A 25,019-nucleotide genomic window follows, 5' to 3' on the forward strand; every position below is an offset into this window, starting at 1 on the left:
TAAATTATCTCTTACAAAGGCTTGTGTGAACCCACACTATCCTTTCAGCTGATATCCTTCCTATATTTCCCTGTCTTTGCCACCTTTGTCCGTGTGTGTTTCCTCACAGAACAGTCAGGTTAGCCCAGTCAGCCAAGTGCCACCACTCTGCTCTTGTCCAACCCCTTTACTTTGTGTGCTCTTTGCAAAAGTGCCAAATTCTCCTCTACCCTTCAGTGGCTGCACCCAGCTGAGGTGAGCTGGACTCAGTTCTGGCACGAGGCACACCAGGGATGGCTTCAAAGGTTGGGTGTGGCCTCGTGGGTGGCGTGTCTAACTTGCCCAATTTCTGCTGCCAGCCAAAGCACAGAGGCAGGTTCCAGCTGAAGAACCAGGGGTGCCAAAGCCCAGCCCTGCTCCTTCCCGGGAAGAGGAGGCTGCTGGAGGTGCAAGCACTCGGGAACGCACTGTTCCCATCGACAGGTAAGTACCCACCTCCATATATCCAGGAAATACCTGTGGATTTCTGAATGTGGCAGAGTATGGTGCAAGAAAAGAAAGTCCCCTGTGGTGGACCTGAACAGTTTCTTGTAGGTTTGTCATTATTTTCAGAATCCTGGTGACAATGCTTTGTCAAAGAAGGGTAAAAAAAGTCGGAGAGAAATTAATCCTTCCCCCCACAAAACCAAAATTCTTCCTGTTAATTAATTTTAACCAAATAACTCTTTGTCTGCTGGTTAAACAGATCAATGGCAGTGTGTAATCCTGCACGTCTTGTTTGTGCCTCTGCCATGATTTTTTCTCTTGGGTCTCTTGAAAGAACATCACCAGATGCAGGGGCAGGAGGCTGGTACAGGAGAGAAGGAGACGTGGTCGTGCACAGTGAAGTTTATATCGAAACCACAGAAAGAACTCGTGTGTATAAGACTGAGGAGAAGACTCCAACAAGTAAGTCCAAAGCCTGTTTCCCCTTCCCAATCCCATGATTGTCACTGTCTTCTCTTTTGGTAACAACTCCTGACTGTTGGTTTTTTTTTTTAATATTCCAATTTTTTGAGTGGGAACTGTTTATTAAACAAAAAGTAATAGGGAAGTGTGAAGATAAGAAGCCTAAAAGTAATGCCAACCTGAAGAACCCCAAATATATTGCTGTTGTACCTCTTGATTTGACTTTAAACTACTGTTACATCCTGAATGGCCAGAACTATAAACCCCACTGAGTAACTCCACCCCTGTTAACACACTGGGAAAGAAGTTCCAGTGCTCTGCATGCAGCAAATGCTCTTTTCTCACCAGGTCCTCCCTACATGCAAGTGACAATAGAGGATGTGCAGGTGAACTCTGGGGAACGTGCCAAATTCCAGGCAGTCATTGAAGGAACCCCTCAGCCCACAGTTTTGTGGTTTAAGGTGAGTGCAGACTCTTCTCTGGCTGAGAGGGGGGATCGTGGGAGGGACTGGAGTGCGCTGTTCCACAGGGAATTTTGTCTGCTCTTTCCTCCCACGCCTCTCACGCTGACTCTGGATGGTGTCTGTAGGGTTTGTGGAACCAGCTGTTCTCACTGAGCCACCACCTGTGCATCCCACCCTGGGCTGTCACAGTGTCACCCTGGATCCTTTTGCAGAGAGGACAACCAAGATGGGTTTTGGGGACCAAAAAGAGCAGGAAGAGAAATTGTTTCCACCTGTTTGCCACTGAGATGTGTGCTGCAGTTTGGGGGCAGGAATGGGATTGAGTGGGTTTTACCCCAATTGTCAGTGTGACTTCTAGGCTCTGTATCTTTCCTGCAACTAGTAAATTAGTAATTAGTAAAATCAGTGTGACTAAGGACAATGAATATCCCATAGAAAGGAGAGAAATTATTTATTATTCCTTAGAATATTGTTGTCATATCTTGCTAGAGTTTGCCTTCCAAGCTGAAGAGCCCCAATCCGCTGTCAATCCTCATCTGGAAACTCTGGGTGCTGATGATGTTCCAAATAGTACCACACCATGGGCAAACAAAGCATTTATCAAATGATGCTTTGTGTCTTATCCTTCGTTTCTTCCCTAATCATTTCTAGTATCTGGTACCTTTTAGCTCCCACCAAGCTCTGAGCTGGTGCTGCTGTAGAGTGATTTATTCTAACTTAAATTTTTGTTAAAATTTAAAACTTAAAGTTTTGTTAAAAAAGTTTAAAAGCTCAGAAACAGAGATTTTATGCAGGAAAACAGGATTGCATCGCTTCATATTTGTGGTATTATATACAGATATGTACCTATTGTACTATATATTTTTATCTTGCATTTTACTGTCATAGGGACTGTTTGCAAATGCTCACAATCTGCTCTGTGTCACACACACTCCATCCTGCCCCTTTCTTCATAGCATTTATGAATATACAGAATCACAGAGCCATTAAGGTTGGAAAGACCACCGAGATCACTGAGTCCAACCTCTGACAGAACACCACCTTGCCAACCAGACCCACATCCAGTTGTCTCTTGAACACTTCCAGGGATGGTGACTCCACCACTCCCCTGGGCAGCATTTTCTCCGTGAGTTTTGCTCACGTAAATAGTCTGTGGTGTCGCTCTGCTCCTGTATCTCACCTCTTGAAGAGCGGAAACATCTGTTTCCATCTCGGCTTTTCCAGTGCCAAAATGTCATTTCGTTCCCTCAGGGCACCTCACTGCTGATGGACAGCGACAGGGTCCATCAGGGGAAGGAAGGAACAACGTATTTCTTAGTCGTGGACAATGCTGCCTTGGAAGACGGTGGTGTTTATACCTGCGTTGCCAAAAATGCAGGAGGGGAGGTTTTGTGCAAAGCAGAGCTCGTCGTACGTGAAGGTAAAGACACCTGCTCACCTGTGAGGGCAATGTCACCTTCTCAACCTGTGAGGACAATGTCACCCTCTCACCTGTGAGGGCAATTCCACCTTCTCAACCTGTGAGGGCAATGTCACCCTCTCACCTGTGAGGGCAATTCCACCTTCTCAACCTGTGAGGGCAATGTCACCCTCTCACCTGCAAGGGCAATGTCACCCTCTCAGCTGTGAGGGCAATGTCACCCTCCCACCTGTGAGGGCAATGTCACCCTCTCACCTGTGAGGGCAATGCCACCCTCTCACCTGTGAGGGCAATGCCACCTTCTCACCTGTGAGGGCAATGTCACCCTCTCACCTGTGAGGGCAATGTCACCCTCTCAGCTGTGAGGGCAATGTCACCCTCTCACCTGTGAGGGCAATGCCACCCTCTCACCTGTGAGGGCAATGCCACCCTCTCAGCTGTGAGGGCAATGCCACCCTCTCACCTGTGAAGGCAATGTCACCCTCTCAGCTGTGAGGGCAATGCCACCCTCTCAGCTGTGAGGGCAATGCCACCCTCTCACCTGTGAAGGCAATGTCACCCTCTCAGCTGTGAGGGCAATGCCACCCTCTCACCTGTGAGGGCAATGTCACCCTCTCACCTGTGAGGGCAATGTCACCCTCTCACCTGTGAGGGCAATGTCACCCTCTCAGCTGCAGGAGTTGTTTCCACTGCCATAGCAACGCGTAATTCGTTGCACTCATGCTCTGGTACCTGTATGGAATCTGTTCTGTGTTCCTGTGTAGCATTTATTTATGGCCAGTATGGCAGGATCCAGGATAAAAGCAAATCAAAAAATCCCAAAACGGTTTGGGTTGGAAAGAACCTTAAAGATCCTCTAATTCCAACCCCCTGCCATGGGCAGGGATACCTTCTACTATCCCAGGTTCCTCCAAACCCCATCCAACCTGGCCCTGAACACTTCCAAGGGATGTGGAAACCACTTCTCTGGGCAACCCCAAAGTTCATTTTGACACATTCTGTTATCAAACATCTCCACTTAATTCTCCATTCAAGTTTAGAAGACCCCTCTAATTTTTCCTGCCTTAAATTATCCTGTAATAACTTTGCACACTATTGCATTATTTACCCTTATGTTTTCCTTCATTTCCAAAGCTAAGAAAGACCAAGAAGGAAAGAAAGTGGCCACCAGGAGAAAGCTCCACTCCCATTATGAGGTTAAGCAGGAGATTGGAAGGTAAATGAATTTTCCAACTCTACAGCATCACTGCCAGGGAACACCTCATTGCCCATCTGAGCTGCTGAGGCAGAGGTGGGTCCTGAAAAGTCTGAATAGGTGGGAGGGAGAAGTGGGAGGTCACTCCAAGGTGTGCTGGGGCAGCTCCAACCAGAAGAAACATCCAAAGGCTCACAGAAGAGTGCCTGGATGTGGCTTCTTGGTGACAGGAGCATCCCAAGCCCATCACATCGGGTCTGTCCAAGGGATCCAAGAGCACCAGCTTTTGCCAGCATGAGCCTGCATCATCTGCAACAGCTTTTCCCTTGATGGGAACACATTGCTTCCCTTTGGAGACAGCCAGGAGAGGGCAACAGCACCTCACACACAGCAAAATGAGCTTCTTGTGCTGCAGAAACACCGAGCAGCAGGGAGCTGTCAAAGGCCATGGTGTGGGAAAATCTCTGCCCAAGTCTGATCAGGGCTTGTTCTCCCATTCCTGCACAGGGGCTGCTTCAGCTTTGTGAAACGGGTGGTGCACAAGGGGAACAGGGTGTCCTGTGCTGCCAAGTTCATCCCTCTGCGGAGCAAAACCAAGTCTCGAGCTCATCAAGAGAGGGATATTCTTGCCTCTCTGTCCCACGACAGAATTACCAGGCTCCTGGATGAGTTTGAGACACGAAAAACACTGATTTTGATTCTGGAGTTGTATCCTTTTTTTTGTGCAGTTGACTGAAGAGGCTGGGAAGTACTGGGTAGAGCTCATTTATTAAATATCTAAGGAATTAATATTTTTTTGTTGTTTTTTTCCTGAGAGAAAAGGGGACACAGAATCCTTCTCTGCACTGCAGGATAGCATAGCTCTGTGAGAGCTCCACTGCAATCCTCAGCTTCAGCTGGGTGAGAAAAATCAGACTTTTATATACAAGTGTGAGTGAATTGTTAGGCACCAAAATTATTTTCTGAAACATCTGGAAGTTGTGAGCTCTGCTTCCATGAGATGCAGTCTGGGTGAGCATGAGGGAAATGCAGAACAGAAACCCCAAAATCAACAGGCAGATTTTAGCAGAACTGATACCAGGTTTAGACCAGCCCAGTTCTGCAAGGACTCTGTGGCAGCAGAGACTTTCATGATGATCCCACTGCCTGAGATCACCTCATGAATTCTGCTTTTGGCTGGATGGAGGCGGTTCCAAATAAGTCAAAATAACCTTTTCCATGTGGTTCTGTTGTCCCTTAATGCCACTGTCAGATGCTCCAATGAAGAGCTCCTGGACCGCTTATTCAAGAAGAATGTGGTCACTGAAGCTGAGGTAATTTCTCATTTGAAAGCTGAGCTGGTTCTTTCTGCATTTTCCTTTTGGAATATGGAATATGAGCCAATGATATCTGTCAAAGCAGAATCACCCTTTACAGTGTGTTCCTATGAACTTTCATTGATAGCTGCTTTCTTTGGAGAGTAATACAAACATCCAGGGGGTTTGATCACCAGCATTGCATTCAACCAAAAAAAAAAAAAAATTTATTTACTCTATTGTCATAATTTCTTCTCTATCTGTCATCTGGAGCTCCTATCTCCACTTACTTAATACCACTTTATCCTCTTGTAACTGTATTCTATCTAGTCCCTCTGTCTTTAAAAGAAAAGCTGAAATTATGGTTTCTACCATAATTTCTTTTTTACACATCCTTGGTGATAAAAGTTCAAAATGTTTCACGTCTCACATCTAATAGCCAGGTGCCCAATATTTACTGGTAAAATGATTTTTTTTTTTCAGAAATTCTCAGAGGGAAACATCATAGAAGGGTTTGGATTGGGAGGGACCTTTAAAGATCAAATCTTGGTGAAATCAGCAACTCTTTATTTGCTCTCCCTGTTTAATATTTGATTATTTATTAATTGCTTAATAACTGACTCAATTCTTAGGTCAAACTGTACATCAAGCAAATTTTGGAAGGAATCAAGTATCTTCATGACAACAACATCCTTCATTTGGACATCAAGGTAATGAGCAATGACTAGTTTGGCTTTTCCCAAGTTCTTGTTGGCCAGGGTTTGGGTGTTCTCTGAAACACAACTGAAAATACTTCCTGCCCTGCTCTCAAAAAATATTCCCCCATTTATTTTTTATCCATTCAACAGCCACTGAACATCCTCATGGTTTATCCTGAGAGGGAAGACCTGAAGATCTGTGACTTTGGATTTGCCCAGAGGATCACACCCGTGGAGCCCCAGTACAGCAAATACGGCTCTCCGGAGTTTGTTGCCCCAGAAATTGTTTCCCAGTCACCAGTGTCAAAAGCAACTGATATCTGGTAATCTCTCATTTCCCCAGAAAGCTTTTCCAGGCCCTCAATGGCCTGAATTTCCATTAGCTGTTAATTAGTAAATGAAGCAGTGATAATAACACAGGAAACTGAAAGCAAGCCCTGACAATCCAAAAGCCATCAAGGCTCTTTAAAGCTCCTTCTGTCTAATGTTTTTCAGCCATAATTGAACTCTGACTGCTAATTAATGAAAGGAGCATCTTTGAGGAGATGATCTCTACTCCAGGCAGCAACTAGAGGGAATGATCCTAAAGAGCCTTCTAGAAAAGGCAAACAAAGTTTAAAAAAATAAGTATTTTGAGTCTTTTCCTCTGTCCATGCTTTAAAAATGAAGGATTGCTTGAGAACAATTTTAAAAAATATTGAAGGGGAAAAGTGAATGGAAAAAAAACCAATAACTTTCGGGATTTATTATCCTTGAAAGGTGAGGAGAAGCTAATCTTGCTGTTCCAGGATGTTTAGTGGAAGGAAGAGAGGTTTGAGAAGGATGGAAAAATATGACAAAAAATGACATTTGTGTTCCTTCTCTCCTCAGGGCTGTTGGAGTCATCACATATTTAAGGTAAATAAGTCTTGGAAACATTCCCTCAATAGTCCTTTGTCCATCAGAGCCCTCCAGTACTTTCAAGTGAGGGATTTGAGTGGAGCATGCAGTACTTCCATAATAAGGACAATTTATTTTGTGGTTTCCTCATTTCCTGGTTCCTCCTCATGAACATTGCAAGTCTCAGGCACAGACCCCCCCAAGTATTTAAAAACTCCCTGTAAGCATTTGTGCTTCTGTCATTCAAACAGAAAATAGAAATCTAAAACCTGTCTCCTTTCATTTTATGGTGTTCAATAAACAAGCCTCACGTGCAAGTCTCCATTTGCTGGGGAGAACGACAGGAAAACTCTCCTAAATATCCAGAACGGGGAAATTTCATGGACCATTCCTGATGTTGTTCACTTGAGTGAAGATGCAAAGGACTTCATGAAAGGGATCCTGCAGCAGCACCCCAAGTGAGTGCCCTCCTGTGCCTCCCTCTGTGCAGAGCTGTTGGTGTCTCAGCAGGCACATCCCAGCTCATCATTTGGTTTGAAAAGCAGAAAGCTGAGAGGGATGTGGTGCATTTTGCCATAATTCTTGATTATTATTCCCCATTACCCAACCCACAACTCAGATTTTCCAAATTAGCCTCTCTGTGGTGTGGTGATGTCCTTGCTCCCTGCCTCCTCCAGGCTGAGGAGTTTCTGGAATGACACAGAAGAGTGGGAAGGGCACAGACTGGTATGGAGGGAGTTGTGCAGGAATTAAATAGCACTGACCACATTCATTAAGCAATTTCAAGTACAAAAGTTGGCTTGAAGGCATATTTACAGGCACTTGATTTTAATTTCACTTCTTTCTGCCTGATGCCAAGGCTATTTTCACTCTGGCCACCTAAAGAGGCAAAGTCACTCTCAGAGCTGCTCTGGACACCCTTGAACCCCTCCAGAGAGCCATGAGCTCTTCCTGAGCATCTGTGGGGAGTGCCAGAAAGAAAAATGAGGATGTTTTCCCTTCAGGGGAAGGAAACCTTGAGTTGGAAGTTGCTGTGTCTTTTTGGTTTCTTTGCTCCAAATCAGCATCCTAAGCACACACCCCTGTGTGTCGTGCAGGCAGCAGCACCTTCAGGAAGATCAGTGGTTGCTGTTGGGGGGGATCTTCCTACTAAAACATCAATTTGTTCTCCTACCAGATCCAGGCCGAGTGCTTTGGACTGTCTTTCCCACAAATGGTTCATGGTAAGTTTGTCCTGGTCCTTTATTAGTCAATTTTCCCTAATATCCAATCTAAACCTCCCTGGTGCAACTTGAGGCTTTTCCCTCTTGTTCTACCATGTCAGTACAGAAAGGAAACTGGCCTTGCAGACCAGAGTTAGGGTTTATATTCCAAAGCCTTAAATCAGTAAGGGAAAGAGTTAAAAATTAACAACAGCAGAAATAATTTAATGATAGGTATTGAACAGGGCTTGATTTAATCACTGAAAAGCTGATTTTGTCTGCAACTTAACTATGAAAGGACTTCAGCATTTGATCTAACGTAACTTTCCTAAATTAAACAATTGTGTAAAGAGAGAATTCTAAAAAAAAACCCATGAAAACTTCTCAAGAAATGAAATCAGGATTTTTTAACCAATGGTTTTCCTCTCATTCCACCTGGCAGCACAATGTTCCTCTTGAAGCAGCTCATTTCATTAATACCAAACAGCTCAAATTCATTGTGGCTCGGAGCAAGTGGCAGGTGAGTTGTCCCTAATCTGTGTTGATTCTGTTTAGTTATATTTATTTTTAATTGCATCTGAATCTTTGAAAATCTTTTTGGCTAGGACAATGAGCTCAGCAGAGATCTGAGCATGGCTGGGAGCTGGGAAAAAGCCCAGGAGAGATGGATGTATCAGGAATTCATTATTCATATTATTTTTCTGCCTGGAAACCCATGCTGGTGCCTGTAAGACACAAGGTTGTGTCCGAGTTAGGTGCCCTCAGCTGCCTTTGAATTACAGGCAGGTGCCAAGAAAATGCCACTTTTCCTGAAGTTGTCTCAAATAATTGGATTGATTGCCTTCTGAGCATGCCAGTTTCTCTCTGCTGGCTGGAAGGAGAGGCCCAGCTTCAACTGAGATGCCCCACATGGCAGAATTTAGAGCAGAGGAGTCCCATCTCCTACACTTGGTAGGTTTTCTGCTGGCCTAAGTCACTGTAGGTTGTATTGCAGTCAAAGGATTTAAAGCCATTTACTCCAGTGAGTCTCTCATCTGATGTTTTCCATCAAAAACTCCTTTCCATCTCTTTTGAGTGGCCAGGTTGACTTTGGAGATCTCAAACAGAGTCCTGTTTCCCCCAGTCACAAGAGCAAGTGTGTTCCCTGAAATCAATTTAATTTCATGTCTGTGAATGAGGGAAGAGGATGATTTGGAGAGAAATTGAGGTGACATGTGCAGAGGGTGGCAGTGTCTGATCAGACTCATGGGTGTGGTATTTGGGGGTGCAGGAGTTCATTTTGGTGTGTTTGCTTTCCATAGTCCCACCATCCTTGTACTGTTCCCATCTCCTTGGACTGTGTCTTGTTTTCCTTCTCAGCGCTCCCTGATGTGCTACAAATCCATCCTGGTGATGAGGTCCATCCCAGAAATCCTCGAAAGGACCCATGACAACAGCTCCCTGGCCATCTCCCGACACCTCATTGAGGAGAGCACTTCATCCAGCACCAGCGGCTCCTCCTCCGACAACGAAAACTCCAATTTCCCAAAAAAGAGGCATTTTGGCTCCACCCCTGAACTGCACCTGCCCGTATTTGATGTCCCAGGCTATCCCGAGCCTCTGAAATGTGTGAGTGAAAGGGAACTTGCCAAAAGCTCCATCCCTCCAGTAAAACCCATGAGGAGGAAATATGCTTCGATGAAAGCGGAGGTGGGGGACAAATCACCCACAGAGAGCAAGGAGCTCATGGCGAGTATCTTACAGGAGAAAGAGGAGAGGCTCCTTCCCAGCCTTCGGGGAGAGCCATCCCAAAAAGGTGGCACTGCTGAGCCTTCATCCCTGAGGGCTTCCACAGAAAGCACATCGCTTCTGCACCAGAAAGAAAAACCAGATACATCTTTATCTGAAAAGGACAGAACGGAGGAGGCAGGGGATGGGACAGAAAAGCCATCTGCCTGTGTTCCCAGGCAGAGTGTCATTAAAAGCACCTTCTACAGCCAAGCAACTGAGCTGCCTGCAAGGCCGCCTTCCTCACCAGGCAGGGAGCTCAGAAGGCACCTGGACAGAGCCAGAAGGACTTTCCGGAAGGGTGGGTATTCAAAAGTGCCCCTCAGTGGCCTCCGTGAACCCCTCCTTGAGCAGTTTGAACTGGAAGAAGAAGAAGAAGAAGGAGGAGATGATCGCAAGGAAAGTCTGGGATCCTTGACCAAATCTGCGTCGTTTGACACCGCCAGGAAGCCACCGCACCCTGCCATTGCTGGGGCCAGCCGCAGCCGTTCCCTGGATGACTACAGGCTGAGAGCCTCCAGATCCTTGAGGGAACAAGATATTTTGGAGGAGGACTGTGATGTATTGTCCCAGGAAAGCTGCCCTGAAGGCAGTGATCACTGTGACATTTCCGCAGAGCCCGGCAAGGGATGCTCAGCAGACACAGCAGAGCCAGGGGATGCCAGGAGAGCCAGCAAGGATTGCTCAGGAGAGAAGCCCTCTCCCTCCACACACTGTGAGGGGAACGGGTGCCCACCTGCTCTTATACAACAGCTAGAGGGACTTCCAGTGTCACCTCTGAGGAGTGAGAACAGGAAGCGTTTACTGAAGAAGTCAAAAGCCACTGAGATTGAGGAGGATGCTGAGTGCTTGGAAGGCAAAAGAATCATTCCCACTGCCCAGTGCTCAGACATAACAGCACCATCAGCTCCAAAACATGAGAGCACAGAGGGTAAATCTGCCGCTGGCCGTGCCTCTGACTCTGCTTTTCAGGAGGGCAAAGAGTCCACTTCAAGCCTCACACAGTCAGAGACCACCCTGAGGTCATCTCCTCCGAGTAAGGGAGGCGTGTGTCTGCCCCAGGAGCCTGCTCCCACCGACAGCCACCCGGATCTAACAGCTGGAAGCTTGCTCATCAAAAGGACAGCCCCAGCCCCACCTTGGAAAGACAAAAGGCAGAAACATTCAGATGAAAAAACTTCTGCTCATGGCACTGCTGGATCTGAACTCATGGAGCATGAAAGCTCTGCTGTTCCAACAGAACAAACAGAAACTGATTTGCTTCCAGTATGTAAAGACAAAAGTGAGGAAATTCCTGGGAAAAGTGTTCCAGCAGCTACTGTCATGCTGGGCAAACAGCCAGGTACCCTCACCGCTGGTGAAGGTGTTCCTCAGAAGCTGAAGACCCTGAAAGAGGTGAGATCTGCTGTCCTAGAAGATGCAGAAGCAGCTGTTCCAGGAATCACTCCACCATCAGCCCACGGTGATGAAAGCCAAACACACAAGAAGGCTCCTGTTCACTCAGACACAGCATCAGCTGTCCTGAAGGAAGAGCAACTCGCTGTTCCCCAAATCCCACCACCAGGATCAGTGGCACCTCTGGTCTCTGCTGGAGCACAGCAGGCTCTCAGCAAGGAGAAACTTGCTGCTGTGAGGAATAAAAGCTCAGTTTTTGCCACAGAGGTTGTTTCCAGTTTGGCCCATGAAGGAGCTGAACCCCAGAAGGTTCCTGAAGGCCATGGCTCAGATCCTGCTGCTCTGGAGAGCAGACACACAGCCAGAGCTGCATCCTCCCAAAGCACTGTCCTCCCTCAGGTCTGGGAGAGTGAAAATCAAGAACATCCAGAGGTGTCAGTTCACAGTGAGATGAGATCTGTTGTGACAGGAAGCCGAGCAGCTGGACGAGCTGTGGCTGCTCCATTCCCCAAGGCTGGACACGGGGTGTTTGAGCAGCACAGAGCTGGGGTTTCAGATGGTCTGGAGAGTGGCAGTTCAGGTGCATTAACTGCTTCACAACCAGAAGTTGCTCCAGCTTCAGCCTATGACCTGGAATATGAGGAATATCCAGAGGTTTATGGGGAGGGTGGAGGCATTGCCTTAGAAAGTGGAAGATGTGATGCTGGAGAAGCTGCCCCACCACTGCTCCGCAGGGCTCACAGTCAGGAGCTGTCACACCACAGATCCTCTTTCTACAGTGATGAGGAGTCTGCTGTGCTGGAGGGCTTAGTGGATGAGATGGTTTCCCTCTCCGAAGAGATGAATGTTTGGGCAGAGTCAGTTTCTGGAGAGAAGGGAAGCAGGAAGCACGTTTCTCCTCACAGAGAGATGTTCTACAAAGGCAGCCAAGCACGTGTGGACACCTCCTTCCCTTCTGTCCAAGAGGGTGGAAGAGGAGAAGTCACTGAGAAGGATGACCTTGCAGAACCTTACCTTGCTGTGAGTGAGGAGCCAGGAGTCCTGGAGGAGCAGGTAGCACAGACAGTTCCTCAGGAATGTGAGCAGCTGGAGGACTTGGCATTTGAGACCTCCCCTTCCAGCCCAGAGAGCGTTTCCTCCACAGAGAGCTTGGACACTACAAAAAGACCCATCCACGTGCCCGTCATCAAGGACACTGGGAAACACCCAGAAGTTTCTTTGGTGAAAATCAAAGACCTGTCAGATGAAACTCCCAGTCTTGGCAGCGGCCCCCACAAGTTTGACATCTCAGAAGTGGAGCCTGCCTATTTGAATTTCTCAGATTTGTATGACATTGTCTACTTTCCATTTGAGTTTCTGAGCTATAAGAAGCCTTCGCCCAAACCAGTTCCTAGACGGTTTATGCTTCTTGGTCAAAGGGCAAGGTCCCCTCCTGCAGGACATCTCCATAAGGATAAAAAACTGTGCATCAGGGAACAGGAAGACAAGAACAGGAAGAACCAATTGGAAATATCTGAGGATTCAAAGGCAGCTAACTTATTAGCCATGGGGAAAGGGGCAGAGAGCCATAAAGAAATGTACAGCTCCCAAAAGGACTGCAGTGGGAAGCAGAAAAGCTCCTTCCACACCAAGCCTGGACTCTTTAAGCCATATGCAAGGTCTCATTCAGTGGAGCAGTCAGTGGAGCAGAGTCTGAAGAAGAAAGTAAAAGCTTCTGTTGCCCATATTTCAAGAATCCTAAAAGGAAAGACATCTCCTGAGCCAGAGGAAGGTAATTATCTCACACTGTTCCTTCATAGATTTGCTGCTATAACTGGGCTCTGTTAAAGCAGCCTTTTTCTCTTTCCAAGCATATTTGAAGCTGTGGTTAGACTGGAATTGCAAATCTGGCTGTGGTAGGTTCTGAAATCAGTAGTTTCCACCAACAGATCTCTGTTACTGGCTGGCTTCAGTGCAGAGTCAGCTGGGTTAATCCACCGATGGAAGGGGCTCAGATTCCCTGTTTGAGGCTGCACAGAAGCAGATCAGGGCTGGGCAATGCTTTCCTTGCTGCAGTTGTCATCTGACTGTGGCAAATCTGTCACATTAAAGTGACTGGGAGAAGCTGAAGTCACCCTGGTTACTGGACATGGGGATCTGTCCTTTCTTCTCTGCCATCCCTGGATATTCCCTGTTCTTCCAGGACACTGTTCTGTTTGCAGCAGCTGTCACAGGCTTCCCTGTTAATCAAACGCTGGTTAATAAGGGAACCTGTGACTATTTATGTGTGAAGGCAGAACTGTCACTGCCAATGGATGCCACGGGGAGAAGGATGGCCTCGAATGACTTCTCATCCTTTGTCACAACAGAGTTTGGTGAGCTGGGAAGTGAGGCAGCAGAAAAGGAGCTGTTAATAGGGGCTGAAGGATCTCTGAAGAGGAAATCAGCGCTCCCTTCATTCAAGCTACCAAGCCTCGCCCCAAAGGAGAAAGGTATTGCTGTGGCAGGAGTCAGTGGTTTGTTTTACCCTCAGAGGGTGATTCAGGAAAGAATTGCTTTTTCTCTGGCAAGTTTCCCCTTGACTCCATCAGGAGCATTTTCTGAGGTCATGTCACTGTCCCAGCATTCCGTAGAGCCCAGACAAACACTGGGAAGGGCAAGTGTGGGAGGCTGGCAGCCCCTGGACACTGCAGAAAAAAACCCTGGAGAAACACAGAAGAAAACCTGAGTTCCCCCTTCCCCATGGAGATAGGAGCAGATTTGATGCTTTACAGGGTTTTTTTCTTTTGCAATATCCATCTTTCCTGTCTCCTTCTCTCTCCTTGTTTTGTCTTGATCATTTGATCTTGAATCATTTAGTTGGCAAAGACCTCTAAGTCTATTGAGTCCAGCCATCAACCCAGCTCTGCCAAGGCCACCACTAAACCATGTCTTCAGGTGCCACACATTTGTTAAATCCCTGTTAAATCCCGATGGTGACTGCCTGGACATCTTCCTCCAGTCCTTGACAACACTTTCCATGAAGATATTTTCCCTAATATCCAAACTAAACCTCCCTTGGGCAACTGGAGGCCATTTCCTCTTGTCCTATTTGAGCCCCTCATCCTTGAAATTCCATAATTCAGTTTTGCCCCCACATTTAGGTTCAGCCAGAGGAAAACCCTTACTGTGACAGGGTCTCTCTCTGCTCTGAGCTGTTCTGCTGCTTTATCTGTACCAGGGCTGGACAATGCAGATATTCCCCAGGGATTTTGCAAGATCCATCTGTCCCACTGCACCCATGGGTGAACAGGGTTCCTTCACCTGTGTGCTCCATGCCCAGGGGATTCTCCAAATGGTGGTCAAAGGAATGGCAGACCAGGAACCAGAAAAATTCTTCACCCCATTAAGAATGCTTTCTGATGTCCTGCAGGGATTTGTTTTCCACAAAAAGGTCTCCAGGCTATTCTGAGTCACCCCTTTCCCTCCTCTCTGCAGCCCCGTCGTTTGTTGAGGAGCTCATGGACCAGGCTGCGGCCGCGGGACAGTGCGTGACGCTCTCGTGCCGGACGGCAGCTCACTCCTCCCTGCACATCAGCTGGTTCAGAGGTGACACTGCCAGCCCCCCAGAGAGTCCCTGACCCCCGGGACAGTGCTGCAGGGAGAGCTTTAATCACCTTGGTATCAATTTGCAGGGTACTTACCTCTCCCTTCTCCTGCTTTCCAGATGGAATACCTGTCCAGAGCAGCAGCCGGATCCTCATCTCTTCCACGCTCAAACACTTCCAGCTGTTAACGATTCTCTCTGTTAATGCCGAGGATTTTGGTATTTACACCTGTGTGGCCACAAACTCTCTGGGCTCAGCATCCACCTCTTGTGTCATAAGAAAAGCAGGTGAGAGAAGGAGTACCTACAGAAATAGGTATTAAGTACTTCTGCCCCCAAAAATGTGACCTGTCTATACCTTTGAAGTGAGATTTCTGCACATGGGTGCAGAGGAAGATCTCTCCCTTGCTCTGGTCTGAAGCCTGTGCAGGGTTCTCTCCCTCTTCTTCCCTCTTTATTTTCTCTCCTGGATTAAGAGCCACTCCAAGACAACAGTCTTAGTACTGAGTTTAAATTAGGGATGGTAAAATTGCTGTTCCACAAGCTCTGTGTATATATATGTATACATAACAAACATATACATGTTTTCTACATATATATATATATAAACAATATCTGTAGCTGAGACATGCTGGGTGTGGAGTTTTGTATCACAGCAGTGCTGCAGTTAACACTCATGGGGTTTGTGCATCCTCTCCACAGAGGTTCCCCCCTGCCCTCCACCCCCTGACATCGTGGAGGTCTACAAGGATGGAGTGCAGATGGTTTGGAAACCTGTGGAAACCAACACCCCTGTCCACTACACTGTCCAGTGCAAGACTGAAGGTAAAGTGCTGTCCTTATGCTTTGCAAGGAACATCTCAGTTTGTATGAGCTCCTCACCAGCTGGATATTTCGTTGTTATTCAGAAACAGCCTGATTTAACTCCTCAGCTTAGAGTTAGGAATGGGATTCATGCAGCTATCATTTAACCATCTGAAAGTTAGGGGTTGTGCTGGTTAAATCAGCCTGGAAGTTGCATATTCCTACCAAGGCTTTGTTTAAGTGTGAATCAAACAAGGCTGTGTGGAAACTGCAACCAAAAAGTGAGCAGCTACAGGAGAAAATTCCTGGTCTGATATGCAGCTCTGGGTAATCTGACAAAATCAGACACTAATGAAAAAACATCATCCCAGCTCAGGTTTTCTGTACAGTCTTGGAGAAAGATAATTTATCAAACAGGCAATTTATCCTCTGCTAAACAGCTGTGCTTTCTTTTCCCATTGGTTATGAAGGAAGCTTAGGGAAAAGAGCCAGGACAAGATAAACCAAGTTTAACAAAACTGCATCACCACTTTGATATTCTCTTTTGAGGCTTGGTCCAGAGGCTGATGAAAGTCAGAGGATCATTTAATCATGGAATGATTTGGCTTGGAAGGCACCTTAAAAAACATCTAATTCCAGCCCTCCTGCCATAGGCAGGGACACCTCCCACTATCCCAGGCTGCTCCAAGCCCTGTCCAACCTGGCCTTGGACACTTCCAGGGATGGGGCTGACACAGCTGCTCTGGGCACCTTGTGCCAGGGCCTCCCCACCCTCTGAATAATAAATTCTTCCTGACATCTAATCTAAGTCTCTCAATGTTTAAAGCTGTTTCCACTCTTGCTGTCACTATCTGCCCTTGTCAAAAGTAAATGTTTTCCTGTTTAGCTACAAAAGCTTTGTATCAAATCCCCAAGGCTCTTCTGCCTCTCTTGGGACTGATTTGCTGTCGTTATTCTGAGTGTGATGTCTGATAGCAATTCCTGCTGCAGCCACACAAACACAGCCCTTTGGATCCAGCTGCTCCATGTTCCTTCACTTAATTCTCCAAACAAACAATCCACAAACACTCCTTTTTGGATTAGCATGGGTAGCAGCTTTCTGCCCTTTCCCTCTGGAGCTGGTGTGAATCACCTTCCTTCCAACACCTCCAACACACATTCTTTATCATCATTCCTTTTGACACAACTGTAGGAGAGATTTTGGGGAGAATACAAACACAAGTTCTTCCAATTAGGAAGAAAAATGGGCAACAGCATCTACAATTTTCCACTGTGTTCTGTGTATTTGGCAGGAACATGCAAAATCCTGCTCTTCTGAACCCAGGAGGATTAAGATAATCAGGAATAAATTCTTTGTTTTATCCATTATTTGGAAACAGGTTTTTGTACGCTGCTTCTGCACATATTTTTCTCTAGTTCTAAGCTGTATGTGCTTCTTCTTGCACAAACAGCCCCCAATTCAACCAGCACCCTGTAAAATCATTGATACCTTGGGTTTGGGTGGGGAATTGCTGCTTATCCAATGGTTTGAGGCTCTTGGCCAGAATTTATTTGAATGGAAGGATGGGTTTCATCTCAGGCAGTTGCAGGGAGTTGCATTCAGCCTTGAGCACAGCAGCAAAACGTGGGATGCAGCATCGTGCAGGAGGAATGCTGATTAAAATGTTTGCTGGGGATTTTCTCCTTCCTAACTTAGTCCCATGAATAATGAGCCCAGAAGGTACCTACAGTTCCAGTTCCATGAAAAATCATCTGAGTTTCAAAAAAACTTGAGTAAAACCGTCCATGTTTCAAACAATGGGTTTGATGGGATGGTGTTAGTGGATGTCCCTGTTCAGGAATCCTGCACCTCATGGTCTTAACTGGATTTAAGACAGAGCCAACAGAAAAAAAAAATGTGATTTGTCTTTTGTTTGAAGTTTTTGATGTACATTTCCAGTAGAGTTTGGTGGCATGAATTAGATCAGAGAAAAAATACAGGAAAATATCACCACTCCTCTGGAACAATATTGGCACAACTTGGAATTATCAGATATAAAACAGCTGATTTTAGAGAATAACACAGGTACAGCCCCAAAATGGCCATGGTAAGTTGGCTTTTCCACATTCCCAGCACACAAGTAAAGCTGGTGAAAAAAAAAAACACAACAAAAACCATAACAAAACCCCAAATCTCAAAAATCCTCACACCCATTGTGACCATATTAAAATGAGTCCTGGTCTCTTTTCTCTCTTCCCTTGGTTAAGATGGGGAGTGGACAACTCTTGCTTCTGACATCACTGACTGCTGCTACTATGCCAGAAACCTCCCCCAGGGCTTCACCTACCACTTCAGGACAGCCTGCACCAGCAAGGCAGGGATGGGCCCCTACAGCGACCCCTCTGCCAAAGTGAAAATCACCGGGAAGGATCAAATGGGTAAGACCAAACACCAAGAAAGCTTCGGGATTTTCCTGCATCAAGCCCACTGCATGCTTTTAGATGTGAGCCCAGAAGCCAAGAGCAAATGAATCAAGGTCAATTCCACTTGGTTTAGGGTTGTTTGGAGCTTTTGCATCTAAAATTAAATTATTTTCTAATGATTTTCTAATTCTGGACACAGGGGAATAGTTATAAACCTATTAAAAACCCCAATAAGATAACAACATCATGCAAATATAAACAATGTGTAACTATTTAAAATTTAATAATAAAACAAAAACCTGGGAACTGCAGATTACCTGTTGAAGACACAGTTTTGATTTGAGATTATGCAGAAATGGGTCTTGTACAATAAATGTTTTAATGGAGGAATTTATCTACTGATACAGATTTTGCACTGGTGAAAACTCTGGACTTGCATATGTTATGGACTAAATCCTAAATTCAGTAGTTAACTTGTCTATTCTGGAAATAATTCCATTGGGAATTATTGTCCTACTGTGGTGAATTTTCCAGCTGTATTTTGTCTCTGAAGTAAAGAAATCTCAGTTTACTATTTTTTGTCACCAGTTTGACTACTGTGTACTGCACACATGTTTTTAAAATTGAGAGATCCATGGCCCCACAGCAAAGATATCCTCACAGCAAAGGAAATGTCCTTTCTGTAAAGAAACAGAAGGATGCTCTAGCTGGAATTTCCTCCCAATGGAGAGGACTGCTCTGTAAAAATCGGTTCACAGAGATATTTTTAACTCACCCCAAGTCCTCTGCTTTCCTTTTCCTCAGGATTTGTTATCATATCTCAGTGTGTCCAGCTTTTCCAACCAGATGCTTTAAAGGGATGCTTTAGTATTTCAGGGAGTGCTTGGACACAAGCACACACCAGAACCAGAGCAACAAGTTCCAGCTGCTGCCCTGAAATATCCAACCACAAGGAGTTTCTAATTTCTTGTCACTTTTTACCATATCCTGAGGATTTGTTGTGTGAGAAACTAAGAAACAGTGGCTAAGATGTTTGATACCATAGCACACAACACAGAATCCATCTCATTGTCTGGAGTGGCCATATCAGGGAATTTTTGGGTGGACAGAGCAGAATCTGTTGCTTTCCAACAGCACTGGGTGCCACAGCTGGAACACAGAGTCACCTGGAGAAAGTTCTGCTTGTCATTGTTCATTGATAGCAGGGGAGACTCAATGAGGTTCCAGTTTCCACACAGAGATGTTTTCCTGTGTAACCCCGTCCCCTTCTCCCTGCAGAGCTTCGTGCTGCCACACAGGAGCTCCCATCAGCTGCCCCTGAAGAAGAGAGTGAAATGATCACACCCCCTGAGCCCTTCCCAACCTACCAGACCTACGCCTTCCAAACCGAGATCAAAAGGTAGAGAATCCAACCGAGTTCTGAATGACACAGAGGGAAATCCCACATGTGATGGAGCAGCTCTCCTATGAGGAAAGGGCTGAGAAAATTGGGGTTGTTCAGCCAGGAGAAGAGAAGCTTCAGGGTGACCTAATTGCACCTTCCAGTACCTGAAGGGAGCCTACAAGAAAGATGGAGAGGAGCTTTCTATAAGGGGATTTAGGGACAGGACAAGGGGATGGCTTCAAACTGAAAGAGTAAAAAAACCTGGCACAGGTTGTTCAGAGAAGCAGTCTTCAGTTCAGATGGCTGCCCCATCCCTGGAAGTGGTCAAAGCCAGGTTGTTTTCCCACCCTTACTGTAAAAAAACCTTCTTCCTCGTGTCTGGTCTAAATCAACCCTCTTTTAGTTTAATACCATCCCCCTTTTTCCTGTCACAACAGATGTGCTGGGCAGGGGGGCAGCCACTTGATTTGTCATGAAATGAGCCCAGGGCTAACAAAGTTTCCTGTCCTTGCTGCACCAACCTTTGCAGACAGCACTTCAGTCAGGGTGCTGGGACTCAATTTTTTATGCCTAGAAGAAAGAGACTGATTTCTGTTACCAACAGGGGAAGTTCTCTTGCTCTCTCTAGAGGAGTTAAGCTCTCACTCATGTAATTTAAAGCAATTGTACAGTTTAAAGACACAGGAGGATGTGCAAACTGTGATGCAATAACTCCCCACCAGGCACAGATGAAAACCAGCATGGGATCCTGGCGGTTTCAAAGAACAGAAGAGAAGATTAACACACCTCTGTGTTCCTTTGTACCAGGGGCCGATTCAGCATCGTCCGGCAGTGCCGGGAGAAGGTGAGCGGCAAGGCTTTGGCCGCTAAGATCATCCCTTACTGGCAGGAGGACAAGCAGGCTGTGCTGCTGGAGTACCAGGTGCTGAGGAAGCTCCACCACACAAACATAGCCCAGCTGAAGGGCGCCTACGTCAGCCCCCGGCACCTGGTGCTGATCCAGGAGATGTGTGTGGGGCCAGAGCTGCTCCACTCCTTGGCGTTACGGTAAGAACAAGAGCGAAGAGTTTTCCAGTCAGGGCTGCTGCTGTTGGGAGGAAGATACCTGTTGCTTTCTCCTGACAAACTGGATTACCCCTCTCCATCTGTCATTGCACACAGGATTTGTAAAGCGTTTGCTCTGCATCTTCTTGTGAGATAAAAAAAAAATTACTTGAGTTCCCTACAGCGGAACAACTCAGGGCCACCCAGCTACAGTGGTTGATATCAAACTCCATCTCCCATAATGAGATGCACAAAGGATTTCCTTACACCTATTAACTCCAACACCCTAACATGGAGGTTACTGTGGTCAGAAAGATTCATTGTTTCTTCCTCACAGCGGCACAAAATGGATCTGCTGAAATCCTGTGATTAAAAATGAGGGAATTGTGGGCATCAAATCTGCTTTCTCTCTTTCAGCCCTACAACATCCTGAACATGTTGCATCTGTAAACTGACTCACAGGATGGACCAGCCTCTCCACACAGAGCTGATTTGCTAAACTAGAGTTGTTTCTTCTTGACTCTCAAGGGTCTGATGGGACAGACACCCAGGGGTGGGTGATGGTGGCTGTAGAACATGGACATGCAGACAGGACACCTGCATTTTCTATCCCCTTTCTCCCCCCAGGACGTCGTACTCAGAGGTGGAGGTCCGAGACTACCTGTGGCAGATCCTCAGTGCCACCGAGTACCTCCATGCACACAACATCCTGCACCTGGACCTCAGGTCAGAGAACATGATCATCACCGAGCCCAACCTGCTGAAACTCCTGGATTTTGGGAATGCACAGTTCTACACACCAGACAAGTTTATTACCATGGACAAATGCTCGGACTATGTGGAAACCATGGGTGAGTAGAGCTCAGTCACAGCAGCTCAGGGCTTGTCTGCAATCTGTGCTAAACAGAAAGACACAAACATTGGTCAAGGCAGCAGATGGTCCCAGCAAGAAGAGTCTTCCAGGTGCTGCTCTCCAGTGACACTGTGAGTTTGTGGGAGCAGTGAGTGGTGACAGTTGTCCCACTGCAGACCACAGGGGACAGAGCTCACAGCAATGCCACTCTGGCTGGCATCCATGTGTCCATTTATCCAGGGATAAAGAATTGCTGCCATCTGCCCAGAGGTTCTCATGGTTTCACTGCAATCAGCATCCATGCAGAAGCTTCTCTGTCCTGGGAGCTGCCTCTTCTTCCCTGTTGGGAAGGCAGCAAAGCATAAAAGTATCCACTGCCTTTGTGCTACTCTCAGTGTGTTGGAGAGGAACTTGCCTCACACCAGTTTACTTTTCCAGCTCCAGAACTGCTGACAGAGCAAGGAGCCCTTCCCCAGACTGATATTTGGTCCATCGGAATCACAGCCTTCATCATGTGAGTCAGCTGATTGTTCCACTGCCCTGGCAGTGGCTTTAAAATCACAATTTCAGAGTTAATCTCAGCTGTGCCCCTCCTTTGGTTATGCCATGGAAAGCTGGGGGATGGAGGGGATGGATGGGCAACCTGTGTCAGGGCCTCACTGCCCTCACAGGGAAGAATTTCTTCCCAATATCTAATCTAAAGTTCTTCTCTTTTAATTTAAAACTGTTCATCCTTGTCCCACCACTACAAGCCCTTATCCAAAGTCCCTCTCCAGTTCTTTCGGAGCCCCTTTATGTACTGGAATGGGCTCTGAGGTCTCCCTGGAGCATTCTCCAGGATTAACAATTCCAGTTCTCTCAGTTTTTCCCCAAAGGAGAGGTGCTCCATCCCTCTGCTCACTTGGCTGGCCTCCTCTGGACTCGCTCCAACAGCTCCACATCCTCCTCATGCTGGGAGCCCCAGAGCTGGGGCAGCTTCATGTTCTCAATTCTCTTCTCCTGGGGCAGGTTGAGTGCCAACTACCCCGTCAGCTCGGACGTACCCTGTGAATTCCTGAGAACAGCCAGGAAAGGAAAACTGAAGCTGACGCGGTGCTACGCGGGTCTCTCCGGGGGAGCAGTGTCCTTCCTCCAGAGCACCCTGTGTGCAAACCCTTGGTGAGAGGCTGCCTGTCCCCCCAGCAGCAGATCCCAGCTGTTGCCCCTTCTCTCCATTTGCAAGGATCCTCCTGATGCAGCATGGATCCCTGACTGACCCCTCACCTTTGTCTGTCCTAGGGGAAGGCCGTCAGCCTCCGAGTGCCTTCAGAGCCCGTGGCTCCAGGAGACAGGTCTGGACAACAGGCAGCAGGCACTGGTCACCTTCCCCACCACCAAACTGAGGAATTTCCTCATGGAACGGGAAAAGAAGAGGGGCCTGCTGTGCTCCAAGTATGGCCTCATGATTGCACAGTGATATGGGTGTGGTGACAGATGGGAATTGCCTCCCTGTGCCCTCCTGCACCGAGTGTTTGGTACCAAACCCTCCTCCCGAGCTGTGGTGCAGCAGCTGAGCTGGGGGAGCTGCTCTCTGCCCGACCCCACCGTGTTTTATCCGTGTGTCCTGCCTGCCACGGGCTGTTTCTGTGTATGTGTGACCCCTGGGGGGAACTGGGACACTGGGTAGTGACGGCAGCAAACTCCACAGTGACCTTGTAACCAGCAGATTTTGTACCACTAGGAGACTTTGCCACTTCGAAACAGCTGCTCTTCCCTGGGGAGTAGGGACATACCTCCCTGGAGATATGGCAGCAGTGTCCCTGGCAAAGGCTGAGTGTTTTAACTCTTTTTAAAAATCCTGAAATGTCATGTTCCTCTTTGACCTTCAAACCCTGCTTTCCTCTGCAAAGGATGGTGTTGGCTGTGTCATTGCTTTGTACTCACACCTTCAGTGTTCCTTTGAGTTTCTCTGCAGTGACTGATGAATCCCTCAATCTTCCATATGAGCAGCAGTAAGAGGAGGCTTTCTCAGAGCTGTGTCTGGCTGTGTTTAGAGGAAGGAGAACAGGAAAACATTGCAGTTCAATTCTGAAAGTGAGGCTGTTTATCCAGGAGTGCCTTTTTTCCCCCAAGTTTAACCTGTATCGTTCCAAACATGAAAGATGGAGCACTGTGACTCCTTCCCTTGCTTAGCATGCAGAGCAGGAATTGTGACTGAGAGCAGGGGAGCTTTCACTGTGCTGTGGGGAGCAGGCACCAACTCAATAGATTGTAAAATTTGGAATGTTTAAGTGATATTGTCTTTACTGTGTGCGACAGGAGAGAAACTCAAGGGCTTAGGACCAGACTCCGTGCTGTGGGAGGAGAGGAGTTACACAATACAGACACTGCAATGAGGGCTGCCCCCCAGGAAACCTTTCAAGACTCTGGATCCCATTCAATTTAACTTCTTTCACAAATTCAGTCAGGTTTTTGTTGGCACAGGCTGTTTCTTTGCTCTTGCTGGTGCACTTTGGGATGGGAAGCTCAGTGTCAGGGAAAAACCTATCTAAACATAAAACTTAATTGCAGATTAACTCATTTGGAGCTTTCATGCTCTTCCATATATGACTTCCTTTATTTTGCTTCTCACAATTGCATGCATTTGAGCATGTCTGAGCTCTTTTATAGACTCAACACTGTTTGGTTAAATAAACCATTCTGACGAGCAAATAAACCCAGATTTTTTTGCTGAATTGATTCATTACTTTTACATCCCTTTCCCAATCCCATTCCACATTTGTGAGCACACATCCCTCGCCCCTCAACTCTGACCTGGGATCTCTGTGATAACCAGTACACACTCTCTATTAGCTGCGAGCCACATCCATGCAAGACATCCACATGAAAAATCCTTTTCCTAGAGCTTTGGAAGGAGGACATCACTTGGTCAGGATGTGATGATGGCTCTGAGCTGCCCAGCTACCCCCAGGCACTCCTGAGCATGGTTTAGAACTCGCATTGACCAGAATGTGAGAAGGGCTTCAGAGGAGTGAACCCATGGGTGACAAAAACATATGTGAGAGCTGTAGATGGAGCATGGAAGGAGTGAAAAGGTGCTGGAATTGCTAATGGGAATACCAGCTGTCGCAGTCAAGTCTTACAGGTAGGTTTGTTTTTTTTTCCTTGGTTCTGCCACAACTGCTTGATAGTTTCTGCTTGAATTTCCACCACCACCATGAGGTTGGGGCTAATGACCAGTCAGGCAGGCTGGGATAGTTTACCCTTAACACACAGTTACAACATCACCCTGCCCTTTGCAAAACAAAGCAAAATCTGGATCTGATGTTTGGACATGTGTGAAAAAGTTTGAGTTTCATTCCTCGACCACAAATAATCTCCAAAGTTTAAGGTTAGTGTCAGCATTAAAATCAATTCACTGTTCTCCATGCAGGAGAGGCTTGGATTTAATTTGTGTAAGGAAGTGGTTAGAGCCCTAATTGTTGAAAGGTAATAAAGCAAAGCAGATCTTGTCGAGCAAAGTTTTATCCTGCACTGATCCAGCAGATAAAACATATGTTTGAGTGGCTGTAGCCCATAAGGGATTGAGGCTGCTCTGTTTGGAGGCCTCATCAGATACAAGAAGAGAACCATAAACAAGACAATTTGAAAACCCCAAGGAAATTCTTACATCTCTGGAGAGGATATTTGCTGCTCTCTGACCTTCCAGTGGTTCACCACAAGCTGATGCCATCCTGCCAATGAT

At 46.7% G+C, this 25,019-nt stretch overlaps 1 protein-coding gene across 27 annotated transcripts in view; it reads left to right on the top strand.

Annotated features, from left to right (window-relative positions):
* The window catches only part of OBSCN (obscurin, cytoskeletal calmodulin and titin-interacting RhoGEF), a 174,059-nt gene extending 150,050 nt beyond the window's left edge, over positions 1-24,009 (top strand). For all 27 annotated transcript variants that reach the window (XM_058831609.1, XM_058831612.1, XM_058831598.1 and 24 more), the window contains 25 exons: positions 339-462; positions 800-927; positions 1,276-1,388; positions 2,643-2,811; positions 3,946-4,027; positions 4,514-4,714; positions 5,259-5,319; positions 5,934-6,011; positions 6,150-6,322; positions 6,870-6,896; positions 7,184-7,336; positions 8,056-8,101; positions 8,523-8,600; positions 9,440-13,013; positions 13,591-13,713; positions 14,699-14,809; positions 14,928-15,095; positions 15,510-15,632; positions 17,859-18,029; positions 19,293-19,413; positions 20,206-20,445; positions 21,070-21,293; positions 21,734-21,809; positions 22,304-22,453; positions 22,574-24,009. In XM_058831609.1, coding sequence (XP_058687592.1) covers positions 339-462; positions 800-927; positions 1,276-1,388; positions 2,643-2,811; positions 3,946-4,027; positions 4,514-4,714; positions 5,259-5,319; positions 5,934-6,011; positions 6,150-6,322; positions 6,870-6,896; positions 7,184-7,336; positions 8,056-8,101; positions 8,523-8,600; positions 9,440-13,013; positions 13,591-13,713; positions 14,699-14,809; positions 14,928-15,095; positions 15,510-15,632; positions 17,859-18,029; positions 19,293-19,413; positions 20,206-20,445; positions 21,070-21,293; positions 21,734-21,809; positions 22,304-22,453; positions 22,574-22,751 — 6,692 coding nt within the window. In that variant the 3' untranslated portion in view covers positions 22,752-24,009. The remainder of the gene's footprint in view (positions 1-338; positions 463-799; positions 928-1,275; positions 1,389-2,642; positions 2,812-3,945; positions 4,028-4,513; positions 4,715-5,258; positions 5,320-5,933; positions 6,012-6,149; positions 6,323-6,869; positions 6,897-7,183; positions 7,337-8,055; positions 8,102-8,522; positions 8,601-9,439; positions 13,014-13,590; positions 13,714-14,698; positions 14,810-14,927; positions 15,096-15,509; positions 15,633-17,858; positions 18,030-19,292; positions 19,414-20,205; positions 20,446-21,069; positions 21,294-21,733; positions 21,810-22,303; positions 22,454-22,573) is intronic.
* Positions 24,010-25,019: the final 1,010 nt, after the last annotated feature.

Source organism: Poecile atricapillus, chromosome 2 (genome assembly GCF_030490865.1).
Source record: "Poecile atricapillus isolate bPoeAtr1 chromosome 2, bPoeAtr1.hap1, whole genome shotgun sequence".
Classification (NCBI taxonomy): Eukaryota; Metazoa; Chordata; class Aves; order Passeriformes; family Paridae; genus Poecile; species Poecile atricapillus.